The sequence below is a fragment of the Aquarana catesbeiana genome, linkage group LG11 (assembly GCF_042186555.1).
Source record: "Aquarana catesbeiana isolate 2022-GZ linkage group LG11, ASM4218655v1, whole genome shotgun sequence".
Taxonomy (NCBI): domain Eukaryota; kingdom Metazoa; phylum Chordata; class Amphibia; order Anura; family Ranidae; genus Aquarana; species Aquarana catesbeiana.
The window spans coordinates 51,253,763-51,271,246 of NC_133334.1; the positions used below are offsets into that span (position 1 = coordinate 51,253,763).

Below are 17,484 nucleotides of genomic sequence, written 5' to 3' on the forward strand. Positions count from 1 at the left end.
TCCTTCTCCTAAACACAGAAACATCAGGAGAGGAGCTTTTGGGCATAAAAAATGCCAAACACAGCTAAGCATGTCTAAGTGCTAGGCGCTATCGTTTATTCATTTCAATTGCCAGGATAAATTAAAATTCTGGCCAATGAAACAAAAATTTCGCCCGAACACTAAACGCATCTAAACGCATTTGAAAAAACACAGCTTAGGTGCATTTTCAATGCCGATTCCTACTGTAAGGAGAAACAGCGTTTACAATAAACCAGTGTGCATAAGGTCAAAAAGCGTTGCCTATGAAGATTTTTACTGCAACTGCAGTTTGTCGCCGTTTCACAGGCGTATGCCTTTTTTTTTTTTTTTTTTTTTTTAACTTAATGGCATACAACAGACACAATAAAACACAGACTTCACATAAATTGAGACAGGTCCATAATGTTTAAGTCACATCTGGGAGGCCAGGGCGCCACTGCGAGGTACGTAAATACGTATACACCATTTTAAAGCATGACATGTTAGGTATCTGTTTACTCGGCATAACATCAGCTTTTATATTTTGCCAAAAAAAACCTGGGTATTAAATTCTGTTTGTGTGCACTAAAATTCAAAGCGGGTTTTTCCTAAAAATTTGCATTTCGAAAATGGCTGCTGAAATATTGTGCTTTTAAAAAAAAAATATGTTTGAGAGTTCTAAGTAATTTTCTAACAACAAAATGCTGATTCTTACATGTATGACAGAAAGGTCACAATTGGCCTGGGGTAAGGTGGTTAAAAAATAGGCTTCCTAAAGTCCAACTTTAAAAATTTCCAGGGCTTTATTGAGGCATTCCAGTTCAGCCAGGAAAATATCAGGACTGGTAGAAGTGCACAGACTGGGCTCCCTGGATGAACAGCATTCCATACCTCTATAAGGAATAACGCAGCATCTATCCTCTGATGAAGCACATGGACTCTTGTCACAATATTGTCACTGCAGTTTGTTTGATGTAATGTCACTTGGCCGGTTAGACGGTGCTGGGTGATACATTCTAGAAACAGAACAAAGGTTAGCCTTGCAGGGAGGAGGAAGTATGTGATTCCATGTTGAAGTAAAGAAGAATGGCGGGGAACAAGTAAGTAAAAGTCTTCTCATGGGGGACAGCTCTGGGGTCAAGGGAAGGGATGTGGGGAGTTTTCATGAGGATGGCAGCTTACACCTCTTTCTAGTCACATTCGGGTGGTATGGAAGCCTTGTCGTCACTTTTAGTTTGTGGTGTTTATATACATAGTGATCAGAGTCACAGGACAGCCAGTATCTTATCTGTCTGTGTTGTCACTTGCTAGCTCAGTGTCACTTCCCTCTATACATACAGTGCCTTGAAAAAGTATTCACACCCCTTGAAATTTTTTACATTTTGTCATGTTACAACCAAAAATCTAAATGTATTTTATTGGGATTTTATGTGATCGACCAACACAAAGTGGCACATAATTGTGAAGTGCAAGGAAAATGGTAAATAGTTGATGAAACCATGTGTGGTTGATGTGAAAAAGTGTGGTGTGCATTTGTATTCAGCCCCCCTAAATCAATACTTTGTAGAAGCACCTTTCTCTGCAATTACAGCTACAAGTATTTTTGGGGATGTCTCTACCAGCTTTGCACATCTATAGAGGGACATTTTTGCCCATTCTTCATTGCAAAATAGCTCAAGCTCTGTCAGATTGGATGGAGAGCGTCTGTGAACAGCAATTTTCAAGTCTTGCCACAGATTCTCAATTGGATTTTGGTCTGGACTTTGACTGGGCCATTCTAACACATGAATATACTTTGATCTAAACCATTCCATTGTAGCTCTGGCTGTATGTTTAGGGTTGTTGTTCTGCTGGAAGGTGAACCTCTGCCCCAGTCTCAAGTCTTTTGCAGACTCGAACAGGTTTTCTTCTAAGATTGCCCTGTATTTGGCTCCATCCATCTTCCCATCAACTCTGACCAGCTTCCCTGTCCCTGCTGAAGAAAAGTATCCCCACAACATGATGCTGCCACCACCATGTTTCACGGTGGGGATGGTGTGTTCAGGGTGATGTACAGTGTTAGTTTTCTGCCACACACAGCATTTTGCTTTTAGGTCAAGAAGTTCAATTTTGGTCTCATCTGACCAGAGCACCTTCTTCCACATGTTTGCTGTGTCCTCCACATGGCTTCTCACAAACTGTAAACGGGACTTCTTATGGCTTTCTTTTAACAATGGCTTTCTTCTTGCCACTCTTCCAGAAAGGCCAGATTTGTGGAGTGCACGACTAATAGTTGTCCTGTGGACAGATTCTCCCATCTGGGCTGTGGATCTCTGCAGCACCTCCAGAGTTACCATGGACCTCTTGGCTGCTTCTCTGATTAATGCTCTCCTTGCCCGACCTGTCAGTTTAGGTGGACGGCCATGTCTTGTTAGGTTTGCAGTTGTGCCATACTCTTTCCATATTCCGATGATGGATTGAACAGTGCTCCATGAGATGTTCAAAGCTTGGGATATTTTTTTAGAACCTAACCCTGCTTTAAACTTCTTCACAACTTTATCCCTGACCTGTCTGGTGTGTTCATTGGCCTTCATGATGCTGTTTGTTCACGAAGATTCTCTAACAAACCTCTGTGGGCTTCACAGAACAGCTGTATTAATACTGAGATTAAATTAAACACAGCTGGACTCTATTTACTAATTAGGTGACTTCTGAAGGCAATTGGTTCCACTAGATTTTAGTTAGGGGTATCAGAGTAAAAGGGGGGCTGAATACAAATGCACGCCACGCTTTTCACATATTTATTTGTAAAAAAAAATTGAAAGCCATTTTATCATTTTCCTTCCACTTTACAATTATGTGCCACTTTGTGTTGGTCTATCACATAAAATCCCAAAAAAATACATTTATGTTTTCGGTTGTAACATATCAAAATGTGGAAAATTTCAAGGGGTGTGAATACTTTTTCAAGGCACTGTAAACTTTAGCCTCATTTACTTTGATACTTTTAGATTTTGTCTCAACAAATGATGCTCTTTTTATAAATGTATGTAACTATTACACAATGCTAATTGTTTTCTGTCTATTATATTCAATTTATATCTGAATAGGGCCACTTAGGTCTCATGCACACTGAGCATTTGCCCCGCTAATCACAGGCAGCGAGACATTTCCCGATCCGCGGCTGCACAGATCGGGAAATGTCTCACTGCCTGCGATTAGCCTGAGCCCATCCTTACTGGTGATTCACTGAGCCGTACTAACATTTAAAGCAGTATGCACTCAGGGACGAATGCTCGAAATGCAGAATGCTTGCACCGTCCAGCTGCAGCTGATTTCATCCCACCATAGAGATTTACAGGCTGCCAGCAGCAGGGCTGGACATCTTCACCTGTACCTTCCACCCTCAAGTAAAAGTTACATCGATCTTGAGTGTACAGTTTTAGCCATTGACAAACAGGAAATTAAAGAGTTACACTATATTACCAAAAGTATTGGGTAATTGGATAATTATTGGGTTCATTATTGGGCCTGGAGGCCGGGTTCACACTAGCTGTGGCCGCAGCTTGCAGCAGGGGGTCCAGTGCGTCCCTGTTCGCCATTTCAGGTGCGAATCCGGTACAAATTGTTGACCTGAATTCGGACCTGAAACAGAGCTACAGATGCACAGGACCCTTTTCCAGTGCAGACCGTAGCTGTCCTGGAGCTGTGTGAACCGGCTCCATTGAGAGCTGGTCACAGTCTCCTATCATATGAATTGGATGCGGAGAAACCCACATCCAATTCACATAATTGTGAACCCAGCCTTACAAACACATGAACTTTCATGGCATCCCAGTCTTCGTCCGTAGGGTTCAATATTGAGTTGGCCCACCCTTTGCAGCTAAAACAGCTTCAACTCTTCTGGGAAGGCTGTCCACAAGGTTTAGGAGTGTGTCTATGGGAATGTTTGACCATTCTTCCAGAAGCGCATTTGTGAGGTCAGGCAATGATGTGAACGAGAAGGCCTGGCTTGCAGTCTCTGCTCTAATTCATCCCGGGTTGAGGTCAGGACTCTGTGCAGGCCAGTCAAGTTCCTCCACTCTAAACTCGCTCATCCTTGTCTTTATAGGCCTTGCTTTGTGCACTGGTCCAAATCATTTGATGGAGGGGGGGTGGATTATGGTGTGGGGTTGTTTTTCAGGGATTGGGCTTGGCCCCTTAGTTCCAGTGAAGGGAACTCGTAGGGCTTCAGCATACCAAGACAATTTCATTCTCCCAACTTTTTGGGAACAGTTTGGGGACGACCACTTCCTGTTCCAACATGACTGCACCAGAGCACAAATCAAGGTCCATAAAGACATGGATGAGCGAGTTTGGGGTGGAGGAACTTGACAGCCTTCCCAGAAGAAGAGTTGAAGCTGTTATACCTACGAAGGATGGGCCAACTCAATATTGAACCCTATGGACTAAGACTGGGATGCCATTAAAGTTCATGTGTGTGGTAAAGGCAATCGTCCCAATAATTTTGACAATATAGTGTCTAGTATAAGGACCCCTTTAAACCTCCAAAAAGTGGAGTGCACAGTGTTTGACATCAGATGCAGAAAAACAAAGATTTAAGTGATTTCTTTTTTGACAATCAGTCCTGTATACACATAAGAAAGCTTGGCTCTTCTTATAGCTGCATGTATCATCTAAATTAGTACTCTTAAAGTGTTACTAAACCATGAACAGTAAAATCTGTCTGTATATATGCAGCATAGCATGCTGCTGTGGAACTTAAAGGGGTTGTAAACCCTCGTGGTTTTTCACCTTAACGCATTCTATGCGTTAAGGTGAAAAACCTTCTTTAATGCTGCAGCCCCCAGACCCCTGTCTTTCTCGCCCCAGGGATGAGCACACCGGCTATGGCTGGTGTCTCTTGTGTTGATTGGATAGATTGATAGCAGCGCAGTCATTGGCTCCCGCTGCCGAGTCCTGCTTTCTGTGTCAATAGGCGCAGAAGCAGGACACGGGAGCGCGCCCACACGGGTGTCCTGAAAGAGAGAGCTTCTCCGACAGGGTACTCGAGAAGAGGAGGAGCCACCAGCGCTGCTGAGGGACCCCAAAAGAGGAGGATCAGGGCCACTCTGTGCAAAACCAACTGAACAGAGGAGGTAAGTATGACATGTTTGTTATTTTAATTTTTTTTTTTTAAACGAGGGTTTAGTAACCGTTTAGCCTCCCTGGCGATATGATTATGTCAGATTTTTGAGTCTCAAAGCGGTACAATTATTTTGCATAGAAATTTGGTGTTTTATATTGTAGGCCTGTAATTCTTAGTAATAACACACTTATATCTGTCCAAACAAGAGTCTAGTAGATATCCCGGGTATGATGAAGTTTGAAACACAAAATCATAAATTATAATATAATAAATATAAATAATTATAAAAAATAATAATATAATAATAAAATTAATTTCCCCACAAACCACTACCGCTCAATTCTGCAAGTGTTCTAATTTATTATCGCTATTTTCTAGCTGGTTTAAAACCACTTTTGATGTAAAGGGACACTTTTTGGTTGCTATGGACAATCTCAAGTTTCCAGGCAGAAAGAACAGTATATATAATATAAAACTGCATGCAGGGCATTGGACAAAGCACTCGGGACAAAAGGGATGTGAAATAATTTCATACAGTAATGTAATCTGTAAGATTACAGTGTACTGTATGTATTATGATTTTTCACTTTTTTGAATTTTCCACCGGGCTCCGCCCCCGTGCGTCGCAGCGCTCGCAGGGAACGGAGCCCAGCACACAGAGGCATCGGGCGGAGGACACAGCGGGGGGACATAGCAGGATCCTGGGGACAATGTAAGTAACCTGCACCAGGATCCTGCAATGCAATCCCGAGTGTGGCTCAGGGTTACCGCTAATGGTGCTGAAATTTAACCCCGAGCCACACTCGGGAAAATCGCTATGGAGGTTAAAGGGTTAATCCTCTGCATTGTGTAAAAAGGCTGTTTTATCCTGTATGCAAAAATCCTCCCTTTCCTGCAATGTTTAGCTTGGGAAGGCCAGCTAACACACAGGCAATAGCCAGCCTGCACATGGTCAGTTGTGTCTTTTACGCTGGAGAGAACAGTTACTTGTTCTCTGAGATAGCCAGGTCACATGATATTGACATCACACATGTGGGTGTGTATACAGGCTGCAGGGAAAATCTCCACCCTCCTGAACTCTCAGCACTGGAGAAAGTCTGCAGTTTATCATGTAATCGTGGTATACAGATCAGCGAAAAAGGTATATAGTGGTAGTATTTTAATGTAAAAAGAAGATTTAGAAGCTGTGGGCACTGTGGGGGGCGGGGGGGGGGGGGGGAGATGAACTCTTTTCATATTAGTGGGTTTAGTAACACTTTAATATAAACGTTACCTAGAATCTAAAAAGTTGAGTGTATACAGCAGGCTATCGGCAGACCTGGGAAAATATTTAGGCTAGGTTCAGATCTTTGCATGCTGGTACTGCTTACAAAATTACGTGCTTTCACAACACAAATGCACTTCCCTTTAGCAGATGCACGGTGGTGCCAGTCATTGTTAATGTGGTTCAGTGCTTTTTGAAAAAGAGTCAGAGATTTATTTTCCTTGTTTCTTGCAAGTAGGACAGTCCATCGAAATGAAAAGGCTGCCCTACATGCAAGAAGCAGCAATACGCCTGTGCTTAGTCTCACCTGTAGGATTATTTTAAGGCCTGCGAACCAAGCCTTAAGTTGACAAAAGCATTTTTTTTTTTTTTTTAGGATTTTATAGCGGTTAGCAGTTAGAACTATTTTCAGCAGGAATAAAAGTGAGCGTAAATCCAAAACTTTTGGTTGCCACCAGAACAGGAACAGAGGGGAAATCAGAGGGAAAAATGCAGATACTTGTTCCAGTAACAGATCAATCTGCTGAGGCTGCTGAGCAGTGGCGGCTCGTAATGCAGGGTGCAGGGGCGCCACCCCCCTAATCCATGCGTCCAGCCCCCCTAATCTACATGTGGGGACTGGACTCCAATTTTTTTTTTTAGAAGCACATGATTAGAGCCAGAGGCTCTAATAGGCTTTGAAAAAGGGTGGGCACAGGGCACAGAGCCCACCGTTTTGGGGTGGTGGCTGGAGGATTATTTGCCACCCCCCCAAAAAAAATATACCACCAGCCGCCACTGCTGTGGAGATCACATCCAAGATGGGGCTGTCCAGCAGCAGTCTCAGATCTTATAATCAAGAGCTTTTGAACTGCATTTGCCAGAGGAAGATTTACCATCTGCTAGAGAGACTGAGCCCTTTAGAAACTGACCATACAGCCATATAGGAGCCTTATTGTTGCCTGCAGGCTTGACTGAGGCTAATCTCATGTGCATTGATGGTACAACTGGGCCCCAATGCTAGCCAGCTGAAGAGTTAGGACTAAAGACTGTCCCATGGCAGCTGTTACACAAAGACCATCACGTATTGCTTATGCCAAGAGTTACCTCTCAACTCTCATTGCACCATATCCTAGCCATTCTCATAGCATGCACTCTAAACAAGTTACAGTATTATTCACATTGTAGTTAATGCTTCTATGCAATGTTTATTATTGACTGTGTCGATACAGGAGTTAATCCCAGTCTAGTGGTACAGAAATCTATTCTAAGTTACCTTAGCATAGTGATTATACTGTTTAGTGGACGGTGTCTGAACCTACTTTCTGTGTGTTCATTTATGCTCAAAAAATTTACTCTAATGCCCCGTACACACAAGCAAAATCCAAGATTTTTCCGACGGAATTCCGCTCAAGCTTGGCTTGCATACACACGTCACACAAAAGTTCTCTGAACTTTCGACTGTCAAGAACGCGGTGACGTATAACACTACGACAAGCCGAGAAAATGAAGTTCAATGCTTCCGAGCATGCGTCAAACTGTTTCCGAGCATGCGCTTTTTTTGCGCATCAGAATTGCATACAGACTAACGCATTTTCAGATAGGAACTTTTTTCGACCGAAAAATAGAGAACCTGCTCGCAACCTTTTGCTGGCCGGAATTCTGCCAGCAAAAGTCAGATGGAGCATACACACGGTCGCAATTTCCGACCAAAAGCTCTCATCGGAGTTTTGCTGGCGGCATTTCCGATTGTGTGTACGGGGCATTACCCGTACCAATATATTGAGTTAATTTACCACTAAACGGTCTTATGTCTTTTTCCTCATACTAATTTACAACCAAGTTAAAGGTTTCTACACTTGTGTTCCTAATGATTTCCTAACTATGTTTCAAAAGGAATCTATGTCACTTAAAGTGGTTCTAAAGGCTGGGTGTTTTTTACCCTAATGCATTCCCTGCATTAAGGTAAAACACCCCCCCCTCCCTCTCTAAACCCTTTCCTGAGCCTATCACAGATCCAGCACTGTGCCCGGCTGCAGTCTTCTCTCCCCTCTCTTCCTCTTCTCACAGGGACTCAGGCAGCCATTGGCTCCTGCTGTTGTCAATCAAATGGTGTGAGGAAGGAGTGGGGACGGGGATGATCTGCGCTGTCTGTATCTATGGACAGAGACAACGTGGCTTGGGAACGAGCTTGCACATGTGCCCCCATAGCAAGCAGCTTGCTATGGGGGTGCACAGAGAAGAGGAGAATCCAGCGGCGGTGGACTTGAGAAGAGGAGGATCAGGAATGTTCTGTGCAAAACCATTGCAAAGAGCAGGCAAAGTATGACATATTTGTTATTTTCATAAAAAAAAAAAAAAAAAAATACTAGGCTTTACAATCACTTTAATCAATGATAGTTTTGGTTTTGCTATCCTCAGCCAATGTTTTAAGAATGGGACAAAAAAAACCCTTATTTATGGCCAGCCTTACATAGACTTCACCTAGCAGTTATTACTATTCTTGTAGGTCACTGGAAGTATTAAAATGTTTCTCTTTTTTCTCAACAGTCGTGGGAATGCTCAAGGAGAGCAAGGCTCACGTTCAGAGTTTAAGCGTCTTGTGAACTCTGAGGAGGAGGAAGAAGAAGAAGTAACGATTCTAGAGCAGCACTTTGATAAAACGGACTCTTCCTGCATCTTTCCAACCTACAAGACACTCGCTGCTATAGGTGTTGGGATGATACTGTTCTGCTTGCTGGTAGCTGGTTTCGCTTATCTGTCTGGAAAGTCAGCATGTACATTGGTAGATGTATCAACATCGTGTGGAAAGGTTCGTGGTCATCATTGTGACCATGTTTATATGTTTAAAGGAATTCCTTATGCCAGTCCTCCCACTGGACCATTGCGTTGGATGCCTCCTGTGGAGTCCACCTGTTGGAATGACACTCTCACTGCCACAGAGTTCAAGTCCATGTGTGCCCAAGTGAGGCCTTTGAGTGAGAAGGGCACAGTGATGGGCTCAGAAGATTGCCTGTATGTCAATGTGTGGACACCATCACTTGATCATGAAGCCAAGCTGCCAGTCATGGTTTGGATCCACGGAGGTTACTTTTTAATTGCCAGTGGGTCAGAGCCTGGCTATTGTCCCAACGAAGACCTGGTCAGCCATACCGTCCATGTCAGCTTCAACTACCGTCTTAATGCGTTTGGATTCCTGGCTTTAGCAGAACTTCGAGAAGGATCTCCCACCAACACCTCTGGTAACTACAACACAACACGTACATAGATTGTGTATCTGTTAACGTTGAAATACAACAAAACTCTAAACCCTCTGTACTTGTTTTCATCTTTAATAGTTGACATTTCCTCAAGCCATTTCCATGCTTAGTGCAAAATGGCAGTATGGAGACATAGGTGCAGTTATTGTGTTTTATAGCTAGGGTGCAGCCACATCAGTGCTCAATGTACGAATGTGATAGAGTATCCTGTTGGAAAGCTGCTGCATATATGACTCTTATCAGCCAAGCTGGTGTTGGACACAAGGCTGAGCCCTTGTTTTTATGGGGGGAAGAAAAAAGAGCCATAGGGACAGTAAATTATATCATAACCATGCAGTTCCACTAGGAAAAACCTTATCACACACAAACTTTAAACACTACCACCTACTACTGACCTATAATATATGAAAATGGTTGTTACAGTACACCTATATCTGTATATACAGCAACACCCCACTCAACAACTACTTCTCGTATACTGTATGCCCCATCTGGTTTTTGAAGTTCACGGGTCACCATTTGAAGATAATCTCAGGTTCATATCATGAGTAGTGCTTGACTAATAATTTTATTCCAGTCCCTTTTGTCGGGGGTTTACTCACATATTTGCAGAGAAGTGACATGGCTGCTCTCGTATATCTGGAAGTTTAGTGGTTGCAATGTATAAGCTTTTCCCCAATGGTCGTCTGTACTGTACATTGTTCGATAGAAGATCTTCCTCTCCTTACAACCTTAGCTAAGCTGTTTCCATTATGTGCTTACACCTTTGTATTCAGTAAGTTCCCAAGCTTGGAGTTGGTCGAGAGATGTCTTCTCTTCATATAAACCTTCCGATAAGTAGCTTTTTAACCATGATCACGGCTTGGGCTGTGTTGTACAAACCATATATGATAAGTTGGGCTGCCCTTACTGAATCTTGCAGGTGGTTCACCTTTTCTCTTTTCAGAGGATAAATCACTAATGCCAATTTTATTTTTAATGGTGTTCTGGTCATTTTCCTGCAGTACTACTTGGTGGGGCTTCTTGCTCAGGTTGTTGCTCTGACAGTGAATACTGTGTTACTCAAGGCTTCTGATGATTAAAGTGGAGTTTCACCCAAAAATGGAACTTCCGCTTTAAGTGCTGGTGACCCTCTGACATGCCACATTTGGCATGTCATTTTTTTTTGGGGGGGGGGAGCAGGTACCCTGTTTGTACAGGCACCCAGCTCCCACTTCCTCCCCTGGCGCCGCAAGGAAGATTACCTCTCCCCCCTCCCTCCCTGCAATCTTCTGGGACACGTCACAAGTCCCAGAAGATTGCCAGGCCATTCACAGTGCGCAGCTGTGAATGAACAGTGCGCACCCAGCTGTGAAGCCACAGCCAGGCACCCACAGTTAGAATGTCGGCGCCGCGGAGAGGAGGGGGAGAGGTGCAAGGCTTCCTGCACCCGCATCGCTGGAACGTGGGACAGGTGAGTGTCTGATTATTAAAAGTCAGCAGCTACACTTTTTGTAGCTGCTGACTTTTAAATTGGTGGAACTCCGCTTTAAGTGTTTCATTAAATATTACACTTCTGCTGGTTTGTTACATTATTGTAGTCTGCATGGAGAATTCTGTAACTCTTCAGAGATTCCTGTAGCTAATAAATATACACTATATTACCAAAAGTATTGTGACGCCTGCCTTTACACGCACACTTTACGCATGAACTTTAATGGCATCCCAGTCTTAGTCCATAGGGTTCAATATTGAGTTGGCCCACCCTTTGCAGCTACAACAGCTACAACTCTTCTGGGAAGGCTGTCCACAAGGTTTATGAGTGTATCTACGGGAATGTTTGACCATTCTTACAGAAGCTCATTTGTGAGGTCAGGCACTGATGTTGGATGAGAAGGCCCGGTTCGCAGTCTCTGCTCTAATTCATCCCAAAGGTTGAGGTCCGGACTCTGTGCAGGCCAGTCAAGTTCCTCCACCCCAAATTTGCTCATCCATGTCTTTATGGACCTTGCTTTGTTCACTGGTGAGCAGTCATGTTGGAACAAGAAGGGGCCATCCCCAAACTGTTCCCACAAAGTTGGAAGCATGAAATTGTCCAAAATGTCTTGGTATGCTGACGCCTTAAGAGTTGCCTTTCGCTGGAACTAAGGGGTCAAGCTCAACCCCTGAAAAACAACCCCACACGATAATCCCCCCTCCACCAAATGATTTGGACCAGTGCACAAAGCAAGGCCTATAGCTACTCCTGACAAAGAATCTGGTGAGGAACTCCCTGACTAAACCCCAGGGCGCTACAGACATGTTAAAAAAACTCATAATGCCTCATAGATTATACGTTGGAGTGTTTGCTTTCCAAAATGGGGTCATTTTTTGGGTAATGCTATTGTCCTGGTGCTCCAGGGCCTTCAAAGGTGTAATAGGTAAGTTAGGAAATTTTATGTGTAATTTATGCTCCTAGAGGGTCTGATGGTGCTCCCTGCATGCTGGACCTCTCTATGTGGCCAGGCTGTGTAAAAGTCTCACATGTGGTATCGCCGTACTCAGGAAAAGTAGCAGAATGTATTTTGGGGTGTAATTTTTGCTATGTGTTAGAAATATCTTATAAATTGAGCACTTTGTGTAAACAAAAGATACATTTTCATTTTCTTTTCATGTTTTTCGAAGACTTTTGGAAAAAAATGAACCATTCAAACCATTAACCATTCAAACTCATTATGCCTCAAAAAAAGTCATATTAATAAATTCTTAATTTTCCCAAGAATTGTGGGAAAAAATTACAACTTCAAAAAACTCGCCATGCCTCAAAAAATACCTTGTACTGTCTACTTTTCAAAAAGGGGTAATTTAGGGGGTTATTTGTACTTTTCTGGCTTGTTAGTATCTCAAGAAATGAGGCAGTCAGTGCATCAGGTGTGATCAATGATTTGCACCATAGCTTGTAGACTCTAAGCCCGGGTTCACACCTATGCGAATTAGATGCGGCTTACACCGCATCCAATTTGCAGGACATTTTAAAATACATTCATTTGAATGTATCTGGTTCACATATGTGCGTTGCATTCGCACTGCGCATTGCACAAAAAACGTGTGCATTTTTTGGGCATTGTGGTGCGAATTACAAGCCCATTACCTCCTATGGGAACGCATCTGATTCGCAGATGCATTGCGTTCTGAACAAGGATTTTCTCCTTCTCCTCACTACACCTCCCCCCCCCCCTCCCTCCTCACTGATCCGCAGCTGGAATGCAGAGAAGCCTTTTAACAACAGATTTTTATCTTCCCAGTGAAACCTGAGCTTCAATTCGCACCGCACATGTGTGAAACCGGACTAACTTTCACACAGACCGAATAATATGCACTTATTTGGATTATTTTTACCAAAGATATGTAGCAGTATACATTTTAGCCCAAATTTATGAACAAAAATTACTTATTTGCAAAATTTTATTATAGAAACTAAAAAAAAAGTGTTTTTTTTTTTTTTAATTTTCACTCTTTTTTTCACATATTTTTTCTACTATAATAGTACATTCCCCTAAGCGCCGGATAAGTGATCTTTTGAGAACTTCTTGTCCTCCTTTTTTCACATATGTCGCAAAAAAAAAAAAAAAAACCCAGTGGTGATTAAATAACACCAATAAGAAAGCTCCATTTGTGTGAAAAAAATGACAAAAATGTTGTTTGGGTACAGTGTTGCATGACTGAGTAATTGGCATTCAAAGTGCGAGAGCACTGAAAGCTGAAAATTGGTGTGGGCAGGAAGGGTTTATAAGTGCCCTGTATTGAAGAGGTTAAGGTAGGCAGTTTTGCAGATAGTAGGCTGTCATAATTTCCTCTTGACATTCTGTTGTTGGCATATCCGCATCAAAAATCCTGCTTCTGCCACCTTCACATATAGTGAACATAAATATTCTCTCTGCAACACCATTTTGTTCTGGATTGCATGGTACAGTAATCTGAACACAATTATGTGCTTCCTGAGAACTGCTTGTGTAAAACACTTGTGTGCCATTATCTGAGTATTTTTGGCATTTGGCAAAATGTGTAGCTTACTTGGGAAAGATATTTTTCAGGTTTATCTGGAACTTCATCTTTGCTGTGTAACACGTAAGCGCAAATTATATCTTGAGTAGTCATCAAAGAATTTGAGAGAATACTAGTTCTTTCCTTGAGTCTGAACTTTCATGATCAAATAAATCTGAATGAATTAAAGTAGAATTCTGGGACAAACCTAACTAATCTTAAAATGCCCCCTTCCTCCTCCTAACACCTATGCTGACTACCTGTGTAAGCAGTGGTGGCTGCTCCATTAGGGGCGCAGGGGCGCCGTCCCCTAATCCATGCGCCGGGCCCCCAATCTTAATGCAAGGTTTGTTTGCCGCCCCTGCCCAAAAATGGAGCACCAGCCACCACTCTGTGTGTAAGAAAGGTTTATATAGGTACCTCTTTTCAGCTCACTTCAGTCCAGTCACGTGATGCGGCTCCCTTGTGTTAGTCAGCGGCAATTGCAGAGGAGAGGAGGAGCGCCAAAAACAGATGGGCCATAGAAGCCCCTATGGTTAACGTCACTGCTCCAGGCTTTACCAGCCATTGTCGAGCGCACCCTCCTCCCACCTTCAGTGGCCGCAGGCTGACACAGGAAATCAAGAGACCAGACCGAAGTGGGCTGGTAAGTGAGCTGGAAATTTTTGCTTGTGGTTTTTTGAAATGCGTCACTGTCAGAGTCCTGGAACACTGTGGTTCAGAGCATTGGGAAGAAGCTTGTTTCAGTGAGGAACTCAGGTCGGTTTGAATCATGAGGAAATTCTGTGTAGACAATATAGTGCTAGGAGTAATTTCTTCGGAAGTGTCAGGAAACATCCGGGACAAGGCATCGGCCTTCCCGTTCTTAGACCCCGGGCGGAAGGAGATATGAAAATTGAATCTGGCAAAAAACAAGGCCCATCGAGCTTATCGGGGTCTCAATCGTTTAGCAGTGCGAAGATACTCCAGGTTTCTGTGATCCGTGAATATCATGATGGGATGCTGAGCACCTTCAAGGAGGTACCGCCATTCCTCCAGGGCAGTTTTAATAGCCAAGAGGTCTCGATCTCCCACATCATAATTCCTTTCAGACGGACTCATCTTCCGCGAGGAGAAGGCCACAGGATGGAGTAACGACTTAGAACCCTGACGTTGGGATAAGACTGCCCCTGTGGCAACTTCAGAGGCGTCAACCTCTAAGATGTAAGGGAGGGCCGGATCAGGATGTTGCAGGATAGGTGCGGAGGTAAAGAGGGATTTGAGCTTATCAAAAGCTGATTGGGCTTCTGAAGACCACAGGAACCGAGTATGTAAACGGGTAACTTGGGTGATTGGTGAGATGATGGAGGAAAAGTTCTTTATAAACCTCCTATAAAAGTTTGCAAACCCCACAAATCTTTGTACTCCCTTTTTATCCGATGGAGTTGGCCAGTCCAAGATTGCCTGTACCTTTTGCGGGTCCATGGCAACACCACCAGTTGAGATAATTAGCCCCAGGAATTGTATTGACTCCTTTTCAAAATCACACTTCTCTGCTTTTACATAGAGTTTGTGCTTACGTAGAGTGTGCAGAACTGTCCTTACATGTGTACGATGGAGCTCCAGGGTGGTTGAAAATATCAGGATATCATCCAGGTAGATGATGACGAAGTAATCCAGAAATTCTCGAAAGATATCGTTTACGAAATGTTGGAATGTGGCCGGGGCGTTGCACAATCCAAATGGCATCACTAAGTACTCGAAATGTCCAAAGCGAGTTCTAAATGCTGTCTTCCATTCGTCACCCTCTCGGATGCGAACGAGATTGTAGGCTCCTCGAAGGTCAAGCTTAGTAAATATTCGGGCAGTACGGAGTCTCTGGAAAAGTTCCGGAACTAGAGGAAGAGGGTAACGGTTCTTTATAGTGATTTTATTGAGCTCCCTGTAATCCACACATGGTCTTAGGGATTTGTCCCTTTTTTCGACAAAAAAGATTCCGGCTTCAGCAGGAGAAGAGGAGGAACGGATGAAGCCTTTCTCCAGGTTTTCATCAATGTATTGTCGCAATGTTCCTAGTTCCATCTCCGAGAGGGGGAATATGCGACCAAATGGGATTTTGGCTCCTGGGAGTAATTCAATTGGACAATCGTATGACCGGTGTGGTGGCAGGACATCAGCCTTTTTCTTGTCAAAGACATCTGCAAACTCCTGGTAGGCCGGTGGAATACTCTGGTTGTTGACAGGTACAGGTTGAACTGACAGGCAACTGGCTACATTACTGGTTTCAGGGGCAAGACAGTGCTGTAGGCAATAAGGTGAAGTGAATGGGATTTCTTTCCTGATCCAGTTGATCTGGGGGTTGTGGGCTTGGAGCCATGGGGTACCCAAGATGACGGGGAACATAGGTGAGCTTAGAATGTCGAAACGTATGAATTCCTGATGACCATCAGGAGTAGTAACCAAAAGAGGAGTGGTCTCTTGTGTCACAGGACCGGAACTAGGCAGGGTGCCATCAGCCAGGAGAACTTCCAATCTACGGTTCTTGGGAAGTAGGGCCAGACCGAGCTTTAGTGCTAAGTCCAAGTCCAAGAAACAACTGCATGCCCCGGAGTCGACTATGGCCTGAAGCTGAACCCCCTTGTCGGCCAACTGTAGCATGATGGAAAGGATAAGGTGAGAAGTGGAAGTTCCGGACATCTGGAAGTACACTGGAAAGTTCTTAGGTACCTTGCTGGGCCTTATGGGGCAGTTGCTCAGGAAATGTCCCTTTCGGCCACAATATAGACAGAGATTGGCTTGACGCCGACGCTGTTTTTCCTCAGGAGTCAGTGCGGATCGCACCAAACCAACAGGCATAGCGCCGATCTCTGGTACCAGCACCTTGGGAGTCTGAGAACGTTCAGCCTGGCGCTCCCGAAGGCGTCTATCAAACTGGATGGATAGTTGAATGAGCCCCTCGAGGGTAGCAGGGATGCCGACCCTGGCCAACTCGTCCTTAAGGGATTCAGAAAGCCCCAGGCGAAACTGATATTTCAACGCAGCCTCATTCCAGTCTGTATCGGCAGACCACCGGCGGAAGTCCACAGTATAGTCTTCCACCGGGCGCCGTTTCTGTTGAAGAGAATGCAGAGCGGCCTCAGCGGTGGCTGTACGCTGGGGGTCTTCATACAATTGCGACAAGGCCGTAAAGAACGTTTCCACTGAACTAGTAGCTGGGTCCTTCTGTTCCCATAACCTGTGGGCCCATGCCTGGGGTTCATTGGTTAGCAGGGAGATAAGAAAGCCAACTTTGACAGTCTCAGTGGAAAAGGTACGGGGTTGCAGAGCCAGATATAACAGGTAGGCATTCTTGAAGGATCTGAATTTCTGCCGGTCTCCAGAGAAACGTTCAGGGGTAGGTACCCGCGGTTCTGGGGGCAAAGTCAGTACTGAAGATGCCGTAGCAGGGAGATTGGTGGAGGAAGAACTAGGATCCAAAAAGGCAGATGGTAGCATAAAATGTTGTAGTTTTCCTTCTAATTGAAGGTATCTTTCCTGAAGAACTTGGACCACTCGTGTAAGGGTAGCGGCTTGTTGGCATAAAGCCTCTATTGGGGACGCACCCCTGCCGGCCTCAGTCATGGCTGGATTATACTGTCAGAGTCCTGGATGTGAGGCCGAATTGCAGAGGGGGCGCCCCTTGCGGCTAAGTGCAGCGTAACCCTGGGAGTGAGACAGGGAGTACGATGCCCAAAGGTGCACGGGTTGCCAGAGCGCTGTTGCTGAGTAGCAGATAGCAGGGAGCTGCTGGGGTGCGCTGGTAAGGTTGAAGGGCAACCGTGCAAGGAGGGATTCCAGGTATGGAGCCGTGGAGCAACCGGGAGCGGAGTCAGAGCCAGGCCAATGGTCATTCA

General features: G+C 44.3%; 1 protein-coding gene across 1 annotated transcript in view; it reads left to right on the forward strand.

Moving 5' to 3' along the window:
* Window positions 1-948: 948 nt before the first annotated feature.
* Window positions 949-17,484, forward strand: part of LOC141112014 (para-nitrobenzyl esterase-like) — a 43,073-nt gene continuing 26,537 nt past the window's right edge. Inside the window, exons 1-2 of the mRNA XM_073604334.1 lie at window positions 949-1,100; window positions 8,901-9,592. Coding sequence (XP_073460435.1) covers window positions 1,087-1,100; window positions 8,901-9,592 — 706 coding nt within the window. The 5' untranslated portion in view covers window positions 949-1,086. The remainder of the gene's footprint in view (window positions 1,101-8,900; window positions 9,593-17,484) is intronic.